Raw genomic sequence first — 26,433 nt, 5'->3', positions numbered from 1 at the left:
TAAGAGAGTATATCGTCAATTATCTCTAGACCCGGCCTTTTCCATTCCAAAGACGTCCTATAATTTGTTAGCAGATCTATCTAGTTTTTCTGGGTTCCAAAGTCCTCACCAGCAGTAACTGCAGTCTTTCGGGCTGCATATCTTTGCCCCTATTGAAGCTATCGCCAGCCAATTCTAACTTTCTTTTCTGGCGGAAGAGAATAAGATTCTGCAATTTGTTAATTGCTTGGACTAGGAATAGGTGATATGCATTTCATACTTCCTCAATGGTTTCCTTCATGATATAGCGAATGATGACAACTCGATGAATGGATTCCACTGTGGCTCCAGAAGGTATATGCGCGATGCAATAGTCAGGTTCAGTCTGCAGGGAATTGAATTGGTTTGGCTATTGTGAACAGAGAGTAAATGTATTGACTTGCCCGACCGCACCGATACCTAGTGTCATGAGTAGAATATCGGTGCCAACTGGAGATCGAAAGTCCTTCAGTACATTGACACGTTCAGCTAGGCGCAGCGAACCGTCAATTGTTCGGTGCGGGATTCCATAGTGAACCAGAAGCTCGTGAATACGAGTAAGGGGCTTCTTCCACGAAGAGAACACAATACTGCATATTTCGATTCGTTAGCTGCGTCTATACTCAAAAACATGATACTCGACCCAACCTTTTTTGTGTAGAGTTCTGACGAATGTCAAATACTAGCTCGATTAGCTTCGACGGGTATGACCGTGGATTGCACGTGTTGTCAGCATTCTGCAAGGCTTCAGGATGCGTATTGCTTGGCGGCAACGCGTCCTGAGAAGCAAGCTCGTGATGAGTTGTACAAATAGGGCAGCCTCTTTTCTCTTCGTGATGATAAGATATACATCTGTGACAGACTAAGTGAGAGCAGGCTTTCATGAAGACACCTCCGTCAGTCCCGGCTGCTTCGTTGATGGAATAGATCGTGCTCGAGCAATAAGCGCACAGATTCTCCTCGAACTGCTGCAGATAAATAAGTGCTTCATCTGGATCATCGGGCAGTCCGGTGGGTCCCGGCTGGATGGTAGTGTTTGCGAGGCCATTGTTGCAGAACAGCCGTAGTTTGAGCAGCGACTTGAGGCAAGCAGAACTAACGGTATGCCGTCCGGGGCGGCTCACTGCCATGTCAATTTCTTCTCTGCATTGGGAAAGAAGTTTCTGGTAGTCAGCCCGTTCCGACGGTGTAAGAGAGCGTATGCGTGTCTTCGAGATAGGTTCTGGCAGGTCCAGCAGCTGCCGTGTTCTCCTGAGACAGACAGCGCGCAGTAGGATCTGAAGATTGTGAAAGCGAGGCCCTGACGTGGAGTTGATAGGATTCACAATCAACTTCCGAAATGTCGGTGCATTCTCTAATATGGGTACTTTGAGAAAGGAAACTAGTGCTCCGAGACTGTTTTGGATGGGAGTGCCGGTAAGGCACCAGCGATGGAGAGCTGGAATCCCAGACATGGCCTGAAATTGGTTTGTAGCCCGATTTCGAATATCATGGGCTGTGTTATGATTAGCCAAGAGTGCTTTGGTCTTTCGTGGCCTTGGAACCTACCTTCGTCCAGAACGATCCTGAACCATGTAGTCTCAGATAGAATACTTTGGCCGCGACGGAATTCGGCTGCTGCCGTAGCGTAAGTGGTGAATACAATTGACCGATCATATAGGAGATGTGTTTCTTGATGTCTTGTAGAGCCGATATGCTTGTGGAAGGGAAAGATTCCAGAATACGTATGCCTGCCGGACCATTAATATTTGTGGATATTTCAAATTGAAGGAAACAGATCATACTGAATTTCATCCACCCAACTATCTATAAGCACTACTTAATTGTCAATTAAACGTTGCTTCAAGGCCGGAAGAGACTCACGGGAAGACGGCGATATGATCAGTGTCGCCTTCGAGGCTTGTTTCCTTCGTGGCTGAGAAGGCCCTTGCTGGCTTTCAGCCATGGCAAAGGCTTCCGCACGATCAAGAGAGCCGGCAATCGTAGAGAGAATAACGAGCGACTTTCCCAAGCCCATCTCGTCCGCTATTATGCCACCACGGGCCTCCACTCGCTGTGGCCGCTTGGCGCCACTGAGAACATGCTGATAGCTGTAGTGGAAGCATGGATTAACAGACCCGTCATTGATAGATATAGAAGCTGGTGAACTCTACCTACAATGGTTCATCAGAGTCAACATCGTTGTATTTCCAGAGACTGAGTTCGGACTCCAGCTGCCCATTCTCTCTGCGCGAAATGAAGTCGATAGCTTCTTTTTGATGGCTTGATCGCATAAAACCCGTTAGCCCTAGCTTCTGAACTTCAGGATGAGTGCAAATTACGTCAAAAGGCTGCTTTTGATACCCGGAACGATGGCTATGTCCCGGATATCAGCGTGGTGGGATAAAGAATCCAGAATCGAATCGACCACAGTAGTGCTGGTCTCCTTTAATCCCGCTTCTGTACGGGTCTCCGGGGCCTATCTTGTATCATCGGAATCCTGGGACGGCTCTGGCGATAGCATGTCTGGGAACCCTTCAACTCTGAGAAGCTGTGGGTTATAGTAGTCGTCATCTTCTAGCCCGTGCTTAGGCATTTGTAGAAAGATCCCGGACTTTGACAAGGCGCTCCCAATCTCTTGTGCTCTCTCTTTTGCCCCGTAGATGTTGATCTCTGCAAGCACATGGTGCGAAGCGTCATTTTCCCATCCCTTTAGGGCGTCATGCCAATCTTTCGTGAACATGAAGGCGTGGATATCGATCTGGTCCTTGGCAACCAAGTCATAAAGTTGACCACAGAGACCCTTGTTCAAGCGACCGAATTTGATTTTGTTATACTCCAACATTAGGAATTTGCCTTCCAGTGCAACGGAAAAGGACTGTACCGAATCCACAGTCTTTTGTGTCCAGCTGCACCATTGTTTGAGATTTTCAAAAGAATGTGGCTGTACCTTAATGTTGATGATCTATGAGGTATTAGCTCAGTCAGGATAGTTGTAGGAACCAGAACTTCTACACTGCCAAAACACGTCCTTGTAGTTGTATTAAGGCTGCAGGTTTCGCCGACCTGGCATTCAGAAGTCGCTATGCTAGGAATTGAACCGCACGCGTCATTACGCACATGGGTTGCGAATGGGTACGTTCTTTTCGATGATGACATACTCGCCATTTCACTCGGTCCAGCTACTGTGAAAGCATCTCTAACGAAGCCGTCTATAATGCCGGGATGGGAAAAGTCAACTTTTTGGATTAGTAGGGTACTCAAGTAATAAGAGACTGTGAAACTAGAGACCTAGATACGCATGGGGCGACGTAAGGTGTCATCTATATAAGGTATTCAATGGCTCTCAAGGCTGCGCTAAACCGGATTCGAAAGGGAATGCACAATCTCGCGAAACCAGCTTGATGGGGGCGAGCAATTCCGGTCAGAAACAGTGTTGTTATGCAGAAATCATGTTAGTGAGCCAATGAGGCTTGACTTCGTGTCTACCAACAACCAACCTGCAGCTGCTTCCGAATCACAGCCACAATACCTTGCCCCACCCACCCACCACCCCTCGATCTTGCCTAGTGAGACGAAATCCTCATCCTTTTCCCCAGAACAACGAAAGATGAACCAAGAGAAATTGGACTAGGTTCATGATTCATGGCCGCCAATATTTATCAAGCGTGGTTTGAAAGGATGATTGAGACCTTCAAGAAAGGTTTGGACCGAAGAGACATGGAAGAAATTCGAAAGACCACGTATGATGATCTCAAAGAAAGTATCGCCAGCCTCCAAGCTAGACATCATTCCCAGCGTCGCCTACAGGACTTCAGTCGACTTGAATCCTTCCTCGAGGCTATTGAGCAGTATGGATCAGTGATCACTGGGCTATTCTATCAGGGTGACGACCTCCTTGCTTTTGTCTGGGTGGGTGATCGATCCTACAGACAAGACAGGCTGTGTACTTACTTTACTACAGGGACCTCTTAAAATCCTTTTGAAGGTATGAGTTGCTAGTGAGCTCCCAGAAAAATGGCTAAAATCTGGCCAACAGCAAACGAGCATGACTGAGAAAGCTTTCTGTGAACTCTTGAACGCATATCAAAACCTCGGAGAGAATCTCCCGCGGCTCCTACAATACAAAGATGTGTTATCCTCTATGACACACATGATCGGAGTTCTAGTATCTCTGTATGAGGACTTGCTTGAGTTCCAGCAGATACTTTTGCGGTATTTTAAACAGCTTCGTTCGTCATACCTTCCTTCTGGCCAAATGACCTGTCATCATTAACAGTAACATAGAGTGGCAGCGTGTGTTTGACGAGTCCTGGAACACGTGCAGGACTCGCTGCTCCAGCATCGTTATCAGAATTGCGCGACGTCGAAGTCTGATTGAAAGCCAAGCGAGCCCACCCCAGATCGAAGAAGTTCGTGATAGTATTCAGCAGGATCGAGAGAACGAAGATCGTGAAGTCCATCAACATGATTTGAAGCGAACTCGAGATGTGTTCAACTGGCTGAAACCAACGAATGTTGATATTGATCAAGACACATTCATCCAAGCGCGCGCGGATTACCCCAACACTGGCCATTGGCTTCTAGAAGATTCGGCCTTCAAAGATTGGTTTGATCCGCGCTATGTTACCATACCTCCATTGCTTTGGCTGAACGGTATTCCGGGAGCAGGTCTGTACTCGCTGGACCTTTCAATATAGAGTCGGATGTTCTCTAACACGAATACAGGAAAAACCATCCTTGCCTCCCTTGTCGTGCAGAAAGCTCGGGAACTTGACCCGGCCCCTATCGTCTTGTTTTACTATTTTAAACACGGAGACCCCGACCGAGATAACTTTGTTTCTCTCGGACGTAGTCTACTTGCACAGTTTCTGAGACACGACAACGAGCTACTACCAACACTCTACGAAAAGTCTTGCCGAGATGTTGAGGCCACGCTTACCTCATCAACCTTGATCGAAGAACTGTTGAATTTAGCGTTTGATAACTGCAAGAGTGCATACATCATTCTGGACGGCTTGGACGAGTGCCCGCGAGATCAGCGAAAGTTCATAGCGCAGTGGTTCCGCAACCTGGTTGAGAACCTTCCCAGCGACGCACCTGATAGACTGCGTTGCCTTTTCGTCAGCCAAGACGACGGAGCTGCTCGCAAAGACTTCGCTGGGCTGGCTAGCATCAAGATAGATGCCGAGGACAATCAAAGTGATATTGAACAGTACAGCCGTATAGAGGCTGACAAGCTCCACCGACAGCATCCAGATCTCTCTGAAGAGAAGTTGAACTGGATTGCAAGTATTGTGGCAAATTCTGCGAAAGGTAGGTATCATGGTTAACACAGATAGGTCCGTACTGACAGGTCGCCAAGGACAATTCTTACTGGCCAAGTTGAGATGGATCAACCTCTCTGGCCATACATCCATTGCAAGATTGGAGGAGGAACTGGATCCCAACGTCTTCCCTAGGGAGGTTCACGATGTGTGAGTTTTCAAATCCCTTCTCTTGACTAATTAAAGCCATTTGAGCCAACATTTGGATAGTTACCGCCGAATCATGGTTCGCATAAATGAGTCGGCTCCAGGAACAGCGATGAAGGATATTCTGAGACTACTGGGCTGGCTTGTTTGTGCAAAGAGACCACTCAAATGGCACGAAATACAATGCATGAACTCAATCAACCTCTATGAGCGTCGGGTTGATTTTGAACATCAGAGGTTCATCAAGTCTCCCAAAGAGCTTCTGGCTTCCTTAGTGGAACTTCGTCCAGATGGCGCCCTCGAACTTGTTCATTCAACTGCCACGTAGTGAGTATTGAAACATGGTGGTCCGCACATGACAAGAATCCCAGCTAAAATGCAGGCATTTAGTTTTCTTCTTGAAGAGAAGCACATCGACCCGCTGGCCAATGAAATCGGACTTGCCAACTTGTGTATTGACTATCTTAACATGCCTGCATTCGTGGAACCCCCTTCGGAGGAGGGCGTTTTGAACGGCGATTACGGCTTCATGGACTATGCGGTCCTATTCTGGCTTCGTCACCTGGAAGCAGGGGCCACCCTAAAGGCAGACGAGACAGAATTGATGGATCCCCTCGCTGAGTCATTGGATATCTTCATCGCCCAGCATTGGAAGTCACCTGCCGTTGAGTTTACGCTGGCAAAGCGCCATAGCGATAAACTCAAATCTTTCGAAGCTCGGCCATTCTATGGTCAACTTGAACAAGCGGTAGCCTCAACGAAGAAGCAGTTAAAGTACTTTGGCAAGTTAAGGGATGGAGAGGTTGCTCTCGACCTTGCTCATGTTGTTGCTAGGGTTCGGGAATGCATGGAGGCTATGGCCTCCAATGAGTTGCAGCCAAGCACGCGAGAAAAGATTGAGCAGAGGTATGGAACCAACATCTTCAAATGTCCAAGGTTCAGCTGCCACTTCTTTACAACGGGGTTTGCTTCAGCTTCTGAACGGGACAAACACATCAGCAAGCATGATCGGCCATTTCAATGTTCTGAGGAGAATTGTGTCATGCACACTCTCGGCTTTTCTTCTGAAGCTGAACGGGACAGGCACATGAGAGAAAACCATCTCAGCAGCCCATTTCATGATGAAGACTTCCCGACCGATCAAGATGTTGAGCGTAGCATCTTGGATCATCAGATCGCAGAAGATTCTGCTCCCACGATGGATGGTTTCCACGATCAACAGGGTAATACGCAGGAGGTCGTGGGAGTTGAGCAAGAACAAGAACAGCACCAGTTGGAGCCGGAAGTTAACGCATCCTATCAGCAACGACAGAAACGACAGCGGCAAACCGAGTTCAAATGTGACAATTGTTCACAGGTGTACAAAAAGCGCTACAACCTACAGTCGCATCTAAGGACCCATGGTGTGGAGCGTCCTTATCCCTGCGCGCACTGCGACAAAGAATTCGCACGGTCGGGGGATTGGAAGCGCCACATGAAGACACACACAGGAGAGAAGAGCTTCGATTGTCACGGTTCCTTAAGAGATGGGAGGACTTGGGGTTGTGGGAAGTCATTCTCGCGCGCGGATATCCTGAGGAAGCACTGGGAGTCGCGGAGAGGACGAGAATGCAGGCAGGCATTTGTAGAAGAGGAAGAACCAAATTGCCAACTACCAAACCAACCAATCATTCAAACTCCTGGAGAGCAACGGGACGACCCGGATAATTTGGCTGGATAATTCACGTCGTTCTCTGATGGCTTCAGGTTAACGATGACTTCACTATCCATAGCGTGCTTGACTTAGGGACGTTCAAGGACTGAATGTTTGGCTTCAGGATTATAGTTCTTATGAAAAATTTGTCGAGATGCAAGGAACTTCACTCTCACCTAGTAAAGATGGTCCTGGATGAATGCTCGCTTAATATTCCGGATGAGAGGTTATTCCTGTGCATACTTGGACAGGAATAGTCAGCCTCCGAGTGTCCCATTATGCTTATTATGTACATTGAAAACTAGATTGTAAGTCTGCTTTTGTTATCAAAAGGAATGTGTCAGCCTGCCGCCAACATCGAAGGCATGTTGTAGAATTTTCGCTGTGGTAAATGAAGCCTCAGAAGTGTACTTGAGGCACTTCATATAATAAAAGTTCAGTTGTTCTCTGGGGTTCTCCTCTTTTAGACATTCAAACCAAACCTCTTCCCCCAAACTCAGAACTTCCAACCTCAGCGTCAATACCCTCTCTTTCTAGCCCGTCTGAGGCAAGGGTACGGCTGCATGGAAACCAATGAAGAACCCGGCGACTGGCGAGAACGATGACCATCCAGATGCCGCCCTAACTCTTTTGTTCAGCCATAAAAGTCATTGACGCAAGCTAAAGAATATTTTCGCAATAGAACCAGTCTGCCACAAGCTTGACTGACATGCCCTCTAGGACAGCAGACATAGTTTGTTTAGCATAGCGTCTCCCATGCCTCGGTCGCCAATACACAAGTGCCTTCTTATGTGTGACATAAAGCTTAAAGGCCTTGTGTTTTCCGTTGTTACGAGGATGAATTGCCGGTCAGGGGATGTTCATACTTGAAACCACGGGCTCGGACGCCGACGTGCGGATGATGAGCGCTGCTGAGCCATAGCATCCAACAAGACACAGTACAATCGAGAGGCTAACGAGAAACAATAAGCGTGTCAGCTGCTTCAAGATCGAGAGACTAAGCAACGCACTTCGCTGCCGCAGGGAGTAGTAACCTGGCTTTCAATACAAATTATAGACGTGGAGGACTTGATAGCGCCGCATGCCTCCTCCGTTTGCCTTATCAACACCCGTATCGCGATGCCAGCTCCTGAACGAGCTGGACACGTGCTTTATTCTTAGGTCGCTCTGAGCAGCTGATTCTTCGTCCTCGTCTTCTTGATCTTGACATCGAGAAGGTAGGTTTTCGGGCATGCGTTGACGACCGCCCTTGTTACTGCTCAGAAGGTACTTGGAGATCGCAGCACAAGCTGCCCCGTTCGCACACGGAAAGACGCTTCCCCATTTTACATCCCAGACTGTACGGCTGGAGCCGCCTCTCGTGCTTGCTTCGTCCAGGTACTGAGTTCCTTTGCTGAGCAGTCGGGCCAAACCAGATAACGTACCGAGACTCGGGAAGTTACCGACAGACAATCTACCCATGAGCGCCACGTCTCCAGTGGTAATGTAATCCGCTCGCTGGGTCGCAAGATGGCAGACGAGCGGGAGTATGGCAGCCCATTCGGCAAGGAAGTTTGGAAGAGGAGGGCAGGAAAGTAAGGAGGGAATGCCCAGACTGCCGAGCCTGGGCTCGGACCCGGAAGAGAATATTGACATGTCCAGCCCGTCTGAATCTTGGTGGGTATATGTCACAAAAGATGAAGCAATGGAAATGATTTGCACGTCGATCACGCCGCTCTTTAGATGAGCGGAAAGGGGTGCATTTCATTTCTTCGGGACTTCTCGCTTGCAAAGCCGAGCAACCAAATTCCTTTCGATCCTATTGGCCCCGAGCACTGACGGTCAGTGTTTTTGAGGTTTGGGTTCGTGAGATTAGGACAAAGTGGTCATCAATGCTCTAGAGCCAATAGGATCGAAAGGAATTTGGTTGCTCGCCTCATTGTGATTTTTCTTTGCGATCGTCAGATCGACCTGCTGAGCCGTTCGATCTCTCGGGCAAATGCATTGCCCACAAGTACCCACCACCACCACCGACAACTCCGTGTTTGACTGGTCAGATTGATTGCGACAGGCGCCCGCGCTCTGACGCCCTGCAGCAATGAATGAAGTGGTCTCACTCCCCGTGCAGCTAACCATGCAGTGCTCGTTGGCTCAGCTCGATGCTGTGAGCCTCGACGCCCAATATCAGTGAGGGCTGCAGTGGCGATGCACATGCAGTGGCGAGAGGGCTAGGGGTGCCCACAATATCGTTTCTTTCGGCCACTTGGATAGAAGATCTCGAAGCTTGTCAATCATTTTCAAAATCTAGATTGTACGCTTTTCAGCCTGCTGAGCCGTTATTTTCGAGGCAGTGCACTGGGCGACCTATCGCTCTGGGTTGTGTCTGCAAGGTAGTCATTTCAGAACGAATCATGATCAATCTTGAGTTGGGTGGCCTCCTGCATGCCTTGAAAAACGCCTAGCTGCATGAATGTTTGCAACTGCAGGGCGGTGCTTCCAATAACCAATAAGCAAGAAGTCAAATTGATGCGTCGCAATATTTCATTACACTGTTGCAGCTATGGGGGCATATGCTGAGCCGTAATCTGATTCTGAGGGGCACATCTTTTCCATAACAAATTAGGACAAACCACGTATCCTCCACGATCAATGAGGATCTTCGACGTGTTCCCAACAGCTTGCCGTTCTGATCAGGCCTGCTTACGTGGAGCAAAGCTGTATTGTGCTGAGCAAAAAGTCAGTGACTGATCTTGAACAAATTTCATGGTAAGAAGAACACGATAACACAGCGTAGAAAACCATGATCTGTGCATTTCGGTCAGAAGATACAGTCCATCTCCATTTTATGGTGCATCCCTTATTTACCTCTGGTAATGGCATTTCCCCAATGTCACTCCTACATCTTCTATCGCCATCTGGTATGGAGAAATAACAGCCTAGCTGGCAGTATAGCTCCTAAAATTAAAGCCCTCCTTCCTTCCAAGTGTTCAGTGTGGACACGTATAACAAACGTGCAACATCTTCGTTGGTCGCATGTGGTCTTGCATATGCTCTATCGATGAGTTTGCAGGTAGGCTGTCTCTCATACTTTTGTCATCGTAGTCATCTAAGTCATTGAATGGTGTGAGTGGGCCTTCGCGTCAAGCCTTGTAATCCTGCTTGAGGCAGGCGGCCGATGGGCGTGCCCGGTGTGTGTGTATTTGTGCCAGGTGACTGGAGCCAATCATGTTGATACTAGGATAGCTCCCCCGTACTTTTTGGTTTTCTGAACAGACGAGAAAGGATGTGACTCACCTGCTGAGCCGTACTTTGAGGCGGGTCGCCAGTGCATCACCTTACAAACCACGAAAATCAGGGCGAATTGCGAAGTGGAAGGGGACATCCAGCTTACTGGCTACCAGTTGCGCAGTCTGCCCTTCAATGTTGTGGTCGGAGTTTTGACTTGTACGGTAGGCGTTTGGCATTGCCCTTCAGGGCAAGCTGATTGTGACTTCGGGATGCCCTCAGTTTTGCTCCCTGCTCCATCTCGAGTAGAAGAAGAGTTGGCCTCAAGTCTCAGCTCATATCAGAGAATGAATCTTACTAAGCAGAAATGATATATTGGAAAACTCCCTTTGTCTCTTAAGTTGACCCAGTATTTTTGGTGTACAGAAAGAACCCGAGGAATTATCAGTAATGGTGGTTGCATTGGTGCGTTCATGCTCCTAGCTGATTGTACGCTTGTGACGGAGCTAGTGAGCGCACTGTCATCACTTGCACGTGCTGTAGTTACGGCTCAGCATCCACTTTCCTGGGTACTCACCGGTCTCCTTTTGGAAACAAAAAGATTCGGAAGTATCATTGGATCGATATCATTGGTTCCACTTAAGATTGAGGCTCAAGGTTCTGCCTAACCAACTCCTGCCCCCAATCTGCAACTTGACTCGAGCCTGCCAATGATGTCGGTGTTAGCGTGCCTCCCCGTGCCTTTTGAGATTGATATTCAGAGCCTCAAAAGCACCCCTGCCCTCCTTGCTAAGCCGTAATTTGTAATTTACTCTGCAGCGTCGCAGGCTGAGCTCAGCCGCAGCTTCGAGGCCAAGTTGGATGGGATGATCCGTGCGTGGCAGAGAAACTCTCTATGCATGCATCACGAGCGTACAGCTGACTAGGTCTATACGTATATCACTATGTCTTGGTATAGGGTCGGAAATAACGAGTCCAACAGCGTGGTGGCGGATGATACTCATCGAATCAGCCAGATGGACTGCTTTGTGGCGCCAATCCCCCACGTGTGGACTTGTAGCACGTTGGTATCTTCAGCGGGCGCTTGATCATCAGCAGGCTACTGCATTGGCAGTATTTCCAACCACTCACATTACAGACAGTAGTGGCCTCTGTGGTTTCTTGAGATTTCGTCTGCTTATGTATGATCACGGCCGTGGCGGCTAAGCCGTTATGAGGTCTTATGACCCTCCCTGTTTAGTCGTTATTCCCAAGGCAGTTATCGACGACCTACATGTGCTAATGCAATTGAGATTCAATGCAAGTGAGATACAAAAGCATCGAGGCAAGTGCCTACAGCCCCCACTTGAATAGAGATACAACACTTCCGTATCCCGAAAGCACCTGGCCGACTTGTGAGAAACGGCCAGTTTTCTAATTCATCATGTCCGCCTGCTAAAGTTTTAGTCTCTTTGACACGAGCTGACACTGGTGGTTAACCTTTTACTCTGGAGGTAGCAGAGGAGCAAAAGATGAGCGTATCCCACGATCACAAGGAGCCTGCCCTGAAGCGCAATCAATGCCTTGTATCTGCAAGTGCAAATCTTGACACCACCACAAGGCAGACTGCGCAACCGATAGCCAATAGGTTTGGACGTGTCCTTCCACTTTGCAGTTCGTCCTATTTTTTTGATTGGATCAAGTGATCTGAGACTGTCCGTCCCACCAGACGCCCGGTTTGTGAGTGGCGATCCACTTTCATGCACAAGGAATGGCTGATCGACAACCTATTACTTCGTATGTGAAGCCAGTTGGCATGGCACACATTCCTTTTTTGGCCAATTGGATTAGACATCCATATTCTTCCCAGATATTTGAGAAATTTGAGAACATCGAGTGAGCCTCATTCTGAATTCGCTGAGCCGTGATTTCAGGTCTCCCCTGCATACCCACTGATTGTGTGGGTCCACGTTGCATTGGCATACCGAGGCCCTGGAGGCCTATGCAGGCTCAGTTGCAGGAGGCAACAGTGAGAATTCGCCCCCTTAGCTGTACACCCCTTCGCCATATTCAACAATCTGAGCCAAAGGCATTTGCGAGCAACAGGCTCTCACCCGCTACGCAGTGGTATTCCTCCAGGAAGCATAAGGTTTCCATTGGGCATCTGGGCTTAGCAAGGCCAGAAACAAGGGGTTGAGTCCTCCAGTCACCAATGGGAATCAACATATGTCCACCGCAATTTTTACGGAGTGGTTGCTTATTACAGCACTTCACTGACGTCACCTGAGCCGTAATTTCAGGGCCAATGGGAGTCGGTTCTCATCGAACATCTGATGGAAGAGGCAGTGTGCATGCGAGAAGACTCTTGTTATTCGTACATGCTGGCTTGCCAAAACGTATCAGGAGACACAAAGATCGGGCCGTGAGGCGAGCAAGTCCTGGCCCTGGGTAGTCAATAATCTGAAGTTCGCGGTGTCTGCAATACAAGATCGTACAGGTTCCACACTTTTTCTGGACCGTGACTCAGAATGACTCCAGTTATCCTGTTTAGCCTTCACGCATGACGGTGTATGAATAGTTATTTAAAGCTAGTCCAATCCATTTATTCCTGCGATACAACACCCTAAGCTTTGAAGTTCGGCATATGATCGTCCGGGTGGAGCCGTGCTGGTACTGTCTCAGTAGCGAACGAGAACTATTCGAGTCCGTCTTATAGAGACTTTTGACGTTTCACTCATCGATGCGCTACCGTCATCGCACCGCATTGCCGGGCCGTAATCGTTATCGTGGCATGCAGGTACGGCCCTGGCATCAAATGAGAGCCATGTCAACCTGTCTCTCAGACGCTTTTGACTTTTCACCCCTCTCCGACCCCTTTCTAAGACACCTCCTGCTGAGCCGTAATGTCCGCATGCGGGAAGAGTACCCAGCCTCTATGCCTGATAGGTTTGATTGCAAGCACATCATGCTCCTAGAAACAGAGCATAGCCTGCTTGCTCTCCTTCATCGAAGTATCTGTAGAACACAGCATGCCGCATTCTGAACCCTGGATGTATCTCTCAAGCTCCGCACATGCAATTGTCTGGCTCTGGAACGTAAGGCCGTGGCAACGGTGTCAATATTTGGGTACCCACGCTTTCAATGCATCCAAGAACAATTTCCAACATTCTAAATCACAGGGCCGCCACATCATTACCTAAGTAAACTTGCTATGGGCCAGTTCGGATGCAACAGCTCAGGAAGGCGCGATTCCGCCGCAAGATTCTTCAGATCAACGGCTCTTCAGACGAAAATGATTTTTTACAAAGAACAAAGAAAAAGAAAAGAAAAAGAGAGAGAGAGAGAGAAAAGCAGAGTAATTTATACCATTTCTTTGCTGACATCATTTTAGTCTTCAGAAGTAATCTAAGATCAAGAGCAGTGCAAATAAAGGTCCTGGGTGTGCTTCTTGGCTGGACCCATCTTATTGACGGGGTGGGGCCGCCCGTTTGTGGCATGGAGCTTAACTTGTTTCTTGGGACCTCTATCCTGACGACAATGGATGGTGGACAAGGTGTCTATTCAAAGTTCTGATTTCTGAGACTTCTTCTGACGGCTCTATTTTGAAGGTGCCGCACAAACCAGATACATCGAGATACTAGCATGCCAGGTACATGCCCCCTGAACAGAGATACCCCACTCACTGCAATTAAGAGCGAGGGGACCAGGTGACCTGCAGAGAGACGGCCTTCTGCGAGGTGTACACAACGCCTTGCTGGGTGCCGGTCGGCAGAGAGGCGGCGTAGAAGGTGTTGGCGCCGTTGTACGTCAGGAAGCTGCCGTCGTAGCCAAAGTTGCTGGCCGTGACGCCCGAGGCGCAGGAGAAGGAGGAGTCGGCCTGGACACCGCACTTGCCCTTGCTCGAATTGAGCTGAAAGGTGGTGCCGTCGGCGTTGGGGGTGGCGGTGTAGGTAGCGGGGGTGCCGCCGGCGCGGTACCAGGCTCCGCCGGAGATCAGGAAGCCGCCGTTGCTGTCGGAGGGCGTGTTGACGTAGAGGTAGGCCTTGCCGGAGAGGGCGGAGCCGCCGGTGGGAGCGGGGCCGGAGGTGGTGGCGGTACCTGTGGCGGTGGTAGTGGTTGTGGTGGCTCCGCCGGTGGTGGTGGTCGCGGAGGGCGAGCCGCCGCCGTACTTGGGCAGGTACTTGATGCCGGTCTTGGGGCAGGTCGAGCTGCCGACGGGCTGGACGGGGACGAACTTGCCGGTCTGGACGGAGCCCTTGGTGTTGAAGTGGTACCAGATCTCGTTCATGGCCTTGGTGTTCTTGTTGCAGTTGACGATGGCCTCGAAGCCGTAGTTGGCCTTGATGGCGGCCTGGATCTCGGCGAGGGTGTACGTCTTGTCGGCCGAGGGGACGATGCCCGCGGCGGCCAACCACTTGTAGCTGGGCAGAGTCTTGAACAGCTGGACGGTGGTCTTGAAGTAGTCGACGACCTCCTGGCTGGTCTGGTATTCGGAGTAGCACTTGCGGTCCAGGGTCGAGATGCAGGTGCCGTGCTTGTTGAACTCGTGCTCCCAGAACTGCTCGTTGTCGCCCTGGTAGTCCAGCCAGTACTTCTCCATGTACGCCAGGGTGCACTTGTCGGCGGCCTGCATGATCTGAGTAGCGTTGGTGATCTCGCGGGACTTGTCGCAGAACTGGGGATATGAGCCATCGCAGTAGTCGGGCCTGCACGCCCAGCGGTCAGTTGATGTTCTCCAAGAACACAAACAATATCCTAAAGCGGTATTGACTGCAAGTTTATATGTCCCTGCAATGGGTGCTACATTGTCAGAGCGCGGATTGGCGTCACCTACCACAGACCGTGGATGGTCCAGCTGTCAGCGGGGCCGGTGCTGGGGTCGGTATCCCAGAACTGGGTCATGAGCAGCTGTCCGCCCGGGTAGACTGTGCAGCAGGTGTCGACGGCGGTGGTGTTGTGGCACGAGAGCTCGAGGTTGGCGGGGCACGACTTGGAAGCGGCGACGGCGCCACCGACGGCCAGAGCGGCCTCGAGGAGCATAACACGGGACAGCATTGTGAGGACCGAACGGGAGTAGTGAATTGGCCGGCTTAGCGTATTCTTGCGCTGGGGAAGCTCACGGTCACAGCGAACTTGATCAGTCGTGCTGGGACAAGACACAGACATAGCCAATGCAGCGGCCAGCACAAGACTATATACAAGATGTAAGAGGGGGAAATCAGATGGCAGAGAGGTCGAGCTTCACGGCGGCTCGAGTACGCTATTGGAGCTTGATCTGCATTATGACGCAACGGATGGCTGGTTCCCCAAAGAAGGGGCCGGAGTTCCAGAACAGGCGGCGACTCAGCAAGACGCAGAGCATCCCCGTGTATCTGTCGCCCACTGATCGGGCACCTCCCTGATTGAGACGGCTGATCCGGATGCATCACCGACCAATTACAGCGGTACTCGGGGGTCCGAAACAGAGCACACGTGCTGGAGCTATTTAGTGCCAAGCCGACCCGTCCCTAGCGTTAGAGCTGCCGCTTTGAGACAAGAGCCCGAAGAGCTTGATCAGTCAACCGGCATTCACCCACGTGTGCCTGGGCAGCTTCTTCAATGGTTCTGCTATCGTCTCCTGTCCTTCCAACCTTCCAACCTTAATTCTCCCCTTCGAAGAGCGATGCACGTGTGCGGCTGTGCGGCTGAATCTGTTGTACAGCAGCTCTTCCCACCTTTACGGGAGATCGTGTTGTCCGGGAGCAAAGCGCCCCGTGGAGAGAGCCTGGAGCTATCCGCCTGGCTCCCTGTGGGCGTCATATTAAACTGAAACCTGGCTCTGTGTCGACAACCCGAGAGCGCCTTTAGTTCTGGACAGCCATTGGATCTCAGGCATCAAAAGTCTGATGGTCAATTTTCAAGCAATCTACCCCTCAGTGCCCATCTGCACCCCGATTCGCCCGACCAGGATAAGGATCGACAGGGATTCGAGTGTTGACAAGGTTCTTGATGCGACGGTGGACCTGGAGGGCCAGAGACCAACAAAACATCCAGAACCTCGGCAGGACTGTCGAGATTCCGCTGTGGGTGCGGCGGTTCCGCTATCGTTGCTTAGCGGCGGAGCTTGCCTGCTTGGTGGCCTTGATGCATCCGTACCATCTGCCTGGCATGCTTTGGACAACTACATAGCCGCTTGATCCTTGAGAACTTTGCTTGCCCATCGAAAAAGCAATAGTGCGTGAACATGTATTGTAGTGTAGTCTCACGGTAAGATAGCGACTGAGAAGACTCGATTACAATTCAAGCAAAAGCTAGCTCCAAGGCATAGAACAAGGTTGGTAATTGTGCACAGTGGCTTGCCAATGTCAAAAGTGCATCGCATTTCCGGGAGATACCAAGCTTGCTCGCCCGCAAGTAGATCTTGATGACTGGCTTGACTTGATTGCCCTAGACTCCAGATCCACGACCATACTCAAACTCAAACTCATGATTCGGCAAGGTAGCGCCTAGTTCACCGTGGGTGTGACCACAGTCTTGACCTCCTTAGTTGCCTGGACGTTGTCAACCTCGGCACCAGTGCTGTCGACGCCTTTGCCTTCCAGGACCGCAGTGCCGTTTTGCAGGTCCACGATATCAGGGACATTGCTATGCTTTGTCCCGTCGATGAGACGGTCAATCTCCTCGAGGGTAAAGCCTTTCGTCTCGATCCAAAAGACCAACACAAAGACGAACTGCAACACGTCCCATGCGGCGTTGATCATGTAAAGCTTCCAAGAAATGGCCGCCAATCCGAAAGGAAAGATAAAGGTGACAATTACACTGCCAAACCAGAGATTAGCTTTGTGACCAGCAGGGAGTAGATACTTGATGGGTGGACCTTACCCTGAGATGTTTACGGCCATCGTCCATGCAGCCATTCCATTCGACCGAATGGAATAGTTCAAGACCTCAGGAGGATACAACACCGTGAGAGGTGTGATCCCAATACCATAGCTGCCTTGGAACAGGAAAATCGACGCGATCGTCCCGTAGGTACCTGATGTATCATGTCCGTGCCCATAAACTGGAGTGAACTTGGTTAGCCACAAACCCTCTGATATTGAGCACGAATGACTCGACGTTCACCTTTGGTCAATGCTCCTACAATAAACAATGTAGTGGCCATCGCCATGCATGACAGCAAACACATTGTCTTTCTGCCAATGCGATCCATAAGAAGGGTGCCAGTGAGGGCGCAGACGAAGCACCAGGCATTGAGGATTACGTTCTGGAAGTTGTTCATTAGCACCCTGGTCAAGGTTGACCACGTAAAGAACAAACGTACGATTTCAAGCTTGGTCTGAGTGCTCGTGATCCCCGCTGCTGTCAGCATATCGCCCAGATAGTAAGAAACGATATTGTTGCCTGGAATACAAGTCAGCAAGCCGTCAACTGCCCTTTGCCTAGGTACTACTTACCGCTCATCATCGCAATCACAGCGACTGATACGGCGAGCATCACGCGCTTGCGTGAACCGCGAGATGCCAGCATTTCCTTGTAGTTGAGTTGCTTGCCCTCGGCACGTTCCCATTCAATGGTATCGATCATCTCTCGATATTGAGCCTGTGTTAGGGGTTCGGTGGTATCGCCGTCAGACTGCATTGACGCCACAACTTCCAGAGCGTCGTTGAAACGGCCTTGGTAGGCCAGCCAGCGAGGCGACTCGGGAACGAAGGCGAGCACCGCAGCACAGGCGAAACTGAACAGGCCCTGGAGGAGACACGGGAGGCGCCAGGACCACTCGCCTTCGATGTTGGCTGTTCTGTAGGTGACGCCAGCGGAGATAAGAGCGCCTGATTCACGATACCTTTGTGAGATACGGACGGGATCAATCAGAAAGCGCGAGCTACTTACCGACATACCACACCGTGTAGACGGCACTCAAGCCTATACCGCGCCTCCTATGAGACAGAGTTTCCGCCAGCCAACTGACCTCTTTGTCTCAGCGAATCGAATGACGAAAGCACCAGATGATGTACTTACGTAGAAGCCGCAACGCCGGAGGTACCAGTACCCATACCGAGCAGGACGCGGCCGAGAACGAACATGCCCACATTTTGGGCAGCCGACATGAACACCACTCCCATGAGTTTAAATATGATGGATAGCATGATGCCTCGCTTCCGGCCAATGTGGTTCACAACAGGTCCGATCCAGAGCGATACAAAGCCCGATCCGATGAAGCCTGCTGCCGTGTTCAGCGACTTTGTAGTTGTCGTCAACTTCAGCGTCTGAGTATACGAAGGCATGATGTTGATCCCGTTCCTAGAAGTAGGTGTAAGCGTCCTCCTTGTCCTGCCAGGGGTTGCTCTCGTATGTCTCCTACATCAAAGCGGCATCGAAACCTGTGGTCTGAATGAAGTTAGTCGGACCATTCATTGAGATAGGGGGGCCTGAAGGGCCGTATCCGTACCGTAGCGAAGATGCAAGCAGAGGCGACGAGAAGGATGGACGTCACCTTGCTCGACTTGAACTGGAGAGGCCCCTTGGCCCTGACGTTTTGCAACATGTTGCCGGTGAATTGTCTTGCTCGCCGAGTGACTCTACTCCCCAGATCTGAGGCCGCATTGTGAAGCTGGCGATCGTCCCAGATTTGTATCCGGTCGTGAAGTTCTGGTCTCCACTTGATTCCTGGTCGACAGCATTTCCCGTCGCTTGTGTAGGCACAGAAGATTTCCTCTTATCAAGGTTGGTTCAGTAGATCGCCTAGCGCGAGGACCTAAATACATCATCTTGTTAAATCGAGTTAGGCCTTTGAGGGGTAAAGATAGCCAAGGGCCAGGGCTAACCTGGGGTTATCTGCGGGGGCGGGCTCGGCGGGGCACGGGGCGGAGGAGCTCCGGCCGTTTTCGGCTCTAGATCCCTGCCCTCGGCATGGTCAAATACCCTACACATAAGTGGCCAGTTTTCCCCGTCGCTTAGATTGCAACACTTTGATTCTTGGTATTCAACATGGGACGCAGACGGGTCTCGTGCCACGCCTGTGCGGCGATCAAGACCATCTGCTCGAAAGAGTCTCCCTGCAGCCGGTGCACCAGACTCTCCCTTCCGTGCAGCTTGCAGGTGGGTACTCACGATATCGGCTCTGGGGTCAAGCGGCGATACCCCAGAACGACGAGCGGCTGCTCCACCTGCAGGCAGAGGCGAAAGAAATGCGACGAGAGACAACCTGTTTGTGGGGATTGTCGCCGCCTGGGACTGCTGTGTGGCTTCCAGCAGAGCAGGCTTCCAACAGAGCAGCATCTCTCGCCGCAGAGTACACTAGCAGACGAGCGCGGGTCGTTGCCTGAGGCTGGCTATCTTCAGGAGGCGCCGGCAGAATGGATCGCTCTGATCGAGGATGGCGATCTTGGGGAACATCCGCGGCCGGCCCATCTTGGACACAGTTCCGCCCTGCACGACTTTCCAATCACGTTCAGTCGGCAAGACGAAGCGGCAATGTCCACTTTTTATCCGCCACTCGCTCTGAGTAACCTTATCGAGCTGGGTTCCAACACGCTCAAAGACTGGAGCATCGGGGAGCGTTATCTACTGAACCACTATCTGCAGTCAGTGTCCCGCTCCCTTGTGGTGGTCGATGATAGCGAGAACCCATGGTTGCGCGTGGTAACTCCCAAGGCGTTGGAGAACCCCACGGTGAGCCATGCGCTGCTTGCGCTCTCCGCTGCACACCTTGGCAAAGTTTACCCGGCGTTCCTCAAAGACCTTGTTGATCACCGGAGCCGGGCGCTTCAGGGACTCAAGGCGGAACTTCAGAGCAGCCGGGACGTGCTGCCTGCGCTGATGACGACTATGTTACTCTGCATAACCGAGGTATGGTCTCTGTCGAGTATTGTGAGGCGAAGCCGAGTCACTGATCGCTTCTAGATATGCGACGGACTATCGAAGAGGTGGTTGATACACCTTCGTGGGGCTCAGGCATTGATAGTCAACTCTGATCTTTCTTTTGCCCAGGAGTCCTTGACAACACTGGTTGACATGTACAACCTGATCTCACACATGGGCTCGATCACTTGTGTGGGAGTACCGGGTGCTTTTGACGACCTAGTACAGCCTCGTTTGTTCCAGCCTCATGACCAGGTATCAACACATCCAACACACCCACTATACGGCATTGCGGGAGATATATACAAGTTACTGCAGCGTGTTAATAGGCTAGATTTAAAAGGGAAAGACGACAGCATCATGGAACAGCCTTCGGGCGAGGCATATGCTGAGGTTGAGTCTATTCGGATGGGCTTGCAGAACTGGACGCCTCCCAGAATTGAGGGCGGCACTCCCATGCAGTCCACGGCAGAGACTCGAGCGGCGGCAGTTGCCCTGCAATGGGCAACGATGCTATGGCTATTCCAGAAGACGGGGCGGCCAGATGACTTTGATGCGAAAACAGCTTCCGACAGCATACTGTCTACAATGTCTCTCATCCGACCCGGGTCCCAAGCCGAAGCTCATCTGCTCTTTCCGCTCTTCATGGCTGGGGTGGTATGCAACTCAAAGGCTGGCCGGTTGGCGGTTGAGTACAGATTGAGCAGAATGGAGGCCACGCTCGGGTTCGGCAACATCAAAGCAGCCCACAGGCTCTTGGAGGAGGTATGGCGAGGGGCGAATCAAGGAGACGAGATCGACTGGGAATGGTTAGCCCGGACTCGGTATCCTGGTCTTGTGCTCTTGTGAGCTGCTAAAGTGAGGGGAAGATGGGGAAAGATAAGCGACGGGGTATTCTGCGTCAACAATCCTGGACAGTCCACTTTCTACGCGACGGGGTTCGCCACAAGCGACGGCCTATTGCTTATATATCACAAGCGCTGCACCTTTCTATGGCCTTGGCAGATAATGATCAAACCTCCATGGGCATACTTGCTTGCTCAAGTCAGAATCTCCCGACCTCATTAGAGACTCCTCGACAGTCAACTTTCTGAAGTAGTCATGGCCCCTGGTGCTCTGATTCCGGAGACCGAACCGTCCCCAAGCACGCCAAACTCGAAGTCCTCGAGATTGTCATGTCCAATTCCAATTCTTACGAGGTAATGCAGTACGCTATGCTCTGTCATAGACCGCTCAATACTGACCAATCTCAGAGACGACTATGGCGACTTTAGGGACGAACTCAACAAGAATGGCTTCGCGGTCGTGAAAGGTGCCATCCCTCGTGATCGGGCCGTCAGCTACCAAGAGAGCGCGTACGCGTGGCTTAAATCTTTCAGTAGCGATTTGGACTTCAACAACCCGGCTACATGGATTGAGGAGAACCTTCCCAGGGCGAGCAAGATTCGCACGTATGGCGGTTACTGCGTGGCCCACGAAAAGTTCATGTGGGATGCACGCCTCGAAGACGGAGTGTTGGAAGCCTTCGAGCGCATGTGGGGGACCGACGAACTCCTCGTCAGCTTCGACAGTCTCAACATAACCTTTCCCAACCGCCCCGACCTCCAGGCGAGGAAGCCGTGGGAACACATAGACCAGAGCCCGGTCAAGCGCGGAGTCCATTGCGTCCAAGGCATCATCAGCTTGTCGTCCTCGGGGCCGGACGATGGCGGGCTGGTGGTCTACCCGAAATCACACCTCCTCAACGACAAGTTCTTCGCCGAAGTGTGCCAGGGCACGTTTGATCAGGAACCTATCAAAGACATCTACCTCTTCAAGCCTGAAGAGCTAGCCTGGTTCGAAGGCCAGGGACTCAAGCCTCACAAAGTCTGTGCCGACGTCGGAGACCTGATCCTATGGGACAGCCGCACCATCCATTATGGTTCTGATCCGACTACGAACGGCAAGGCGATTAGGACGGCGATATATGCGACGTACACGCCGGCGCGACTGGCGACGGCTGACCAGTTAGCTCTCAAGAGAAGGGTGTTTGAGAGCTACGGTGGCACGACCCACTGGCCGCACCAGCATATTGTGGCTAGGAGTAATGCAACGTATCTAGAGGACGGCACGCGCGATCCGAGGGACCGTGAAGAGCCACTGGAGAAGCCTGTGATGACAGACAAGCTTTTGAAGCTCGCGGGAGTCAACCCATATTAGCAGCACTGGAGGTGCAGTATGCTCAGATCAATCCTACCTTATCTAAAGATTACCGGTTTCGATAGGAGTTGATGAATGTGAATGCTTTGATAAGTGAGAGAAGTATCTCAGCCCTGGTCCAAAGCAAAACAAATACGTTGCCCCTGATTTCTAGCGTGTGGAGGAGTAGAATCCTGGGCAGAATCATGAAAGCCTGTAATGGATGTACACGGCGCTTCTTGCGAGATCGGAGAGTTCAGGAGAGCTCAGGGAGACTCCGAGTAGGCTCTGAGAGCAGCCTGAGTGCACCCGGATGACCAACTAGCCTGATTCGGAATTGCGAGGTGATTGTTTACGACGACAACTTCCATTCAAGTATGTGTATTCATGTATCTAACAAATTCGAAAACCCCTCACAGGGTACAGGCCCGGGTAACTCGTCATTCTCGAGCTAAGTGACGGTCTGATGATACTCCAAAGTCCCTTCAATCCAAAGCGACCATACCATCGCAGCGGTCAATGGATTCTGTAAATACGCAAGTTGATGTCTCGTCCAGGCCAGTCCTACTGCGGCTCTGCCGTACTGATCCCGAGGGCCGACTTCATCTCCTCGCTCCCGAGCTTCTCGGCGTATTCGACAGCGCTGCCAAAATAACCTCTCAGCCTGGGATCAGCTCCCCGACTCAGCAGCCACTTGACCCTCTCCACAGCCCGAGCCATGACGGCAGTCACGAGCGGGTACTGCGCAGTTACGTGCCGAGTCTCGAGCTTCCCGTTGACGTCGGCGCCGCGCTCGACTAGAAGCGCCATGATCGGGATCCTGCCCTCGTCAAACTCCCGACTCGGCGTCACCGGTCCTGCGCGCGGGTCCGCATCGGGGGGGCACGCTCCAGCCGCGACGTACAGCGGGCCACCGTTGGCGATCTTGGCGCCGGCGTCGAGCAGCTGCCGCACCGACTCGACGGTCCCGCGTGCCGCCGCGGTCTCGAGCGCAAGACACGAGTCCGCGTCGGGCGCGCCCCATCGGTCGCGGTAGTCGCGCTGTTGGCCGAGGTTTGGATCGGCGCCGTGGTCGAGGAACCACGTGAGGAGGGCCGGGGAGGTGACGAGCCTCGGGAGGAGTGTGGCGCCGTAGAAGCCGGGCAAGTTCGGAGTCCAGCCGTGCTGGAAGAGCAGCTCGAACAGAGGGATCTTGTAGATCTCAGGGGCCGAGAGGACGTGTGGCGGCGTCTGGCGAGTGATTGGCGCGCCGTTGGCAAGCAGGCAGCCTGCAGCGTCGACGTTGCCCACTGCGAGGGCCTGGACTAGACCTTGGTGCAGGTAGGCCTTGCTGCGAGGCTTTGACGTCACCATGGCCTCGACGGCAGCGAAGGACCCGTTTCTGCAGGCAGACTGGAAGGCTGCAAAGTCTGGGTGCGAGGTCCCGGCATGGCCGTTGAAGAGACTGAGATCGCCAGCGTCGGTGATGGGGATGTCGTCATGAGCCATGCCCATCTGAGCTACTCTGCCGGTTTGCTCCAGCTGAAGCTTCCTGGCAGCCTGCAGCGCCATCTGCCGCTGTTGGATCAATCGCCGCCGAGCCTCATCTGATGATTCCATATTGACTGGTGAGTAGATGCCTAATATCTCTTGGTCCTGTCTGGGTGTGGATCTTCGATCGTGCTTGGCCCGTCAAGTTGGTTGTAGGTCAATGGCGACTCAACTGCCGTGGCTGATGCGCTTCCCGATGTGTTTAGGGATTATCAGACAATCTAAACATACAGGCCGTCTTGTCAATCTCTATGGCACTCGTATGATCGTTTGAGGGGGTTGACATGAAGACGGATGAATCGCAGCCAGGCAGCAAGTGGCACAGCATTTTGTGGCGGAGCGAGTGGAGGTGCTTAGCTCATCAGCTTGCGCTGGGGAGGGATCTTGGGGACACGGCGAGGTTTATCTTGCTCCTTGAGTGGAAAAATACCAAGAAGTATCAAATTACATTTTAAAACTTGATGGTCATATCTTCCGAGACAGGCCTCAGTCAGTCATCATAGATGTCGTCTGAGCTTATACACGAGGAAGTAGACTCGGGCTCGGCCTCGCTGTCCTCGTCGCTGTCTGATACGCTGTATTTCCGTCTTTTAATGAGGCCGTCAGAGTAAGACTGCAACGGAAGATGAAAGTATGGTGCGATGGCAATCTGCTGCAGAAATGGCATCGACGGCAGCAGCTGGGTATGTGTGTCCTGGGGTTTCTGTTTCTTCGACGCCTTTGCTCCCGCGCAGTCCGTAGTGGCGAAGCTCAGCCCTCCGTTTTGGAACAAGGGAGTTGGAAATGTGTTGGATTGACTGGCATTGGAAAATACGGGGGTGTGCGTGGCGGATGTATCGAGGCCGGGTTTCCTAGCTTCTGATTCCTGTGGCTTCCTCTCCGTGTGATCGGAATACGCAGTCTTGAAACTCTGGTGTGACTCGTCGCTGAGGTAGGCATCGTCGTCTGGGTCATCGTCTTTCGTATCGCTCTGCTCATGGGTGACGGTGCTCGCGTTATCACTTCCGTCCAAGATTGTGACTCCAGAATCCTGCCGGAGCTGGGTTGGCGGGTTTTGCAAGAGGGAGTACAGGTGCAGATTGATTCGGGCATGTCCAGTTGGCAGCAGACGCCAAGTTTGCTGGCGACGACGCAGGCCCACTGATAAATTCCCAACATATTCCCCGCGCCAACCAAAATGATCAATACCGAATGTTCTCTGCAACGTTCCAGCACAATCAATCATGACGACGACGACGTATTCGGAGTACTCTGTCAACACAGAGATCGAAGCTTTCTTCGAGAAAACATCGGCGACCCGTGCGGCATGCGACGTCAAAGCAAGGGAGCTCGCCGGCGATAATGTCGTCCATATCGACGTCCAAGGCATGTGTAGCTACTCTGTCTACGCTGGCCCTGAGCTAGAATACGTCGTTCAGTTCCGACTCGAGTCCTTGGCACTCAAGACTGAAATCACTTCCTTAGCGACCGAGATTTACGGATCACTTGCACCAAAAGTATCCTTCAAGGGCAAGATAGGAGACGGGGCAAAGGAGCCGCTCCACATCTACTTAATGACCCGTATACGTGGAGTAACATATCTGGATTTTATCTTGATGCATGACTTCCCAGAAAATTCTCCCAACTATCTTTCATGGCGCAAGAACCTCATCACTGATGTTGCACAGTATGTTTCCACTGTTAAGCTTGTTTAGTCATAGTGTTGATTGACTATTTGCAGTTTTATGGCTCTGTCTTGGAAGGCTCCCCAGCAAGTCAACCCGGAATACCGCAGCAGTCTAGGACAAACCTATATTAAGGACTTACAACTCTTGCTTGCTGCACTTCCCTCTCGATTTCATCATATCATCCAAACCTGTATCAACTCGATGGACGACATTCTATCTTTACCTATGGTTCTTCTTCATCGAGATTTTGGATCTTGCAACATCATAGTCGATGAAACTACCTGTCATCTTGTTGGTGTCATCGATTGGGCCGAAGCTGAGGTGTGTCCATTCGGGCTTAACCTGCATTCTCTCCAATCCTTGACCGGAAAGCTTCATCTGCAGAACGGCTGGACGCGATATGAGGACTACGATACTCTACAGGATATCTTCTGGGAAACTTTTAAACGGGAAGTGGATGGCCTGTCTCATGATCAGCTCCGAACGATCAAACTTGCAAGGGTTTTGGGTCTGTTGCTGTCCAGTGGTTTTACTAGCCGTCTTGCAAACGAGCGAGAACCAGTGCCTATTGGCGATGACGAGCACGGACGCTACAACATGATGTCATTAGACGGGTTTCTTGTCAATCAGCAGACAAAGTTCGATGGTATTGAGTAACTACGTTAGGCCCCTATCTTGGTAAATAGAGGGTTTGTACCACGCCATTGGAGACCACAAAGCAAAATAGAGTAACCAGCAGTTACCGCACCACAAGGCCTCTAAATACACTTCATTCAACCTCTGGCGTGAAAACAGAACACTGCTAACGCTCGCAGGTCTATTATAAAGACCTGGTGATCCAGCAGCCAGAATAGAGATGTCAATTTGG

The 26,433-nt window shown here is 51.5% G+C and overlaps 7 protein-coding genes across 7 annotated transcripts; 3 read left to right on the top strand and 4 right to left on the bottom strand.

Moving 5' to 3' along the window:
- Positions 1–15: 15 nt before the first annotated feature.
- Positions 16–2,842, bottom strand: E0L32_001721 (uncharacterized protein; the record flags this gene model as incomplete). Its single annotated transcript, XM_031135831.1, has 10 exons — positions 16–57; positions 110–208; positions 260–364; positions 428–608; positions 970–1,513; positions 1,567–1,748; positions 1,803–1,833; positions 1,882–2,108; positions 2,176–2,244; positions 2,505–2,842. 10 exons carry the CDS (start codon positions 2,840–2,842, stop codon positions 16–18), a joined length of 1,818 nt encoding a protein of 605 aa, XP_030990972.1.
- Positions 2,843–3,678: 836 nt separating this feature from the next.
- Positions 3,679–7,191, top strand: E0L32_001720 (uncharacterized protein; the record flags this gene model as incomplete). Its single annotated transcript, XM_031135830.1, has 8 exons — positions 3,679–3,909; positions 3,962–3,985; positions 4,037–4,229; positions 4,285–4,668; positions 4,726–5,313; positions 5,363–5,474; positions 5,535–5,798; positions 5,862–7,191. 8 exons carry the CDS (start codon positions 3,679–3,681, stop codon positions 7,189–7,191), a joined length of 3,126 nt encoding a protein of 1,041 aa, XP_030990971.1.
- Positions 7,192–14,035: 6,844 nt separating this feature from the next.
- E0L32_001719 (uncharacterized protein) lies at positions 14,036–15,402 on the bottom strand (the record flags this gene model as incomplete). Its single annotated transcript, XM_031135829.1, has 2 exons — positions 14,036–15,053; positions 15,182–15,402. The coding sequence occupies 2 exons, from the start codon at positions 15,400–15,402 to the stop codon at positions 14,036–14,038; spliced, it is 1,239 nt and encodes a 412-aa protein (XP_030990970.1).
- Positions 15,403–16,832: 1,430 nt separating this feature from the next.
- E0L32_001718 (uncharacterized protein) lies at positions 16,833–18,874 on the bottom strand (the record flags this gene model as incomplete). Its single annotated transcript, XM_031135828.1, has 9 exons — positions 16,833–17,145; positions 17,209–17,389; positions 17,452–17,593; positions 17,651–17,730; positions 17,784–18,172; positions 18,228–18,266; positions 18,349–18,630; positions 18,692–18,717; positions 18,779–18,874. 9 exons carry the CDS (start codon positions 18,872–18,874, stop codon positions 16,833–16,835), a joined length of 1,548 nt encoding a protein of 515 aa, XP_030990969.1.
- Positions 18,875–19,317: 443 nt separating this feature from the next.
- Positions 19,318–22,389, top strand: E0L32_001717 (uncharacterized protein; the record flags this gene model as incomplete). Its single annotated transcript, XM_031135827.1, has 5 exons — positions 19,318–19,337; positions 19,503–20,178; positions 20,233–21,035; positions 21,290–21,397; positions 21,444–22,389. 5 exons carry the CDS (start codon positions 19,318–19,320, stop codon positions 22,387–22,389), a joined length of 2,553 nt encoding a protein of 850 aa, XP_030990968.1.
- Positions 22,390–22,932: 543 nt separating this feature from the next.
- On the bottom strand, positions 22,933–23,967 carry E0L32_001716 (uncharacterized protein; the record flags this gene model as incomplete). The annotated part of the gene is made up of 1 exon (XM_031135826.1): positions 22,933–23,967. One exon carries the CDS (start codon positions 23,965–23,967, stop codon positions 22,933–22,935), a length of 1,035 nt encoding a protein of 344 aa, XP_030990967.1.
- A 1,154-nt stretch (positions 23,968–25,121) lies between these two features.
- E0L32_001715 (uncharacterized protein) lies at positions 25,122–26,222 on the top strand (the record flags this gene model as incomplete). Its single annotated transcript, XM_031135825.1, has 2 exons — positions 25,122–25,564; positions 25,619–26,222. 2 exons carry the CDS (start codon positions 25,122–25,124, stop codon positions 26,220–26,222), a joined length of 1,047 nt encoding a protein of 348 aa, XP_030990966.1.
- Positions 26,223–26,433: the final 211 nt, after the last annotated feature.

This window comes from Thyridium curvatum, assembly GCF_004353045.1.
Source record: "Thyridium curvatum strain D216 chromosome Unknown NODE_6_length_784332_cov_80.453264, whole genome shotgun sequence".
NCBI lineage: Eukaryota > Fungi > Ascomycota > Sordariomycetes > Thyridiales > Thyridiaceae > Thyridium > Thyridium curvatum.
Note: the sequence above shows the minus strand (reverse complement) of the source record. Positions and strands in the feature narration are given on the sequence as shown.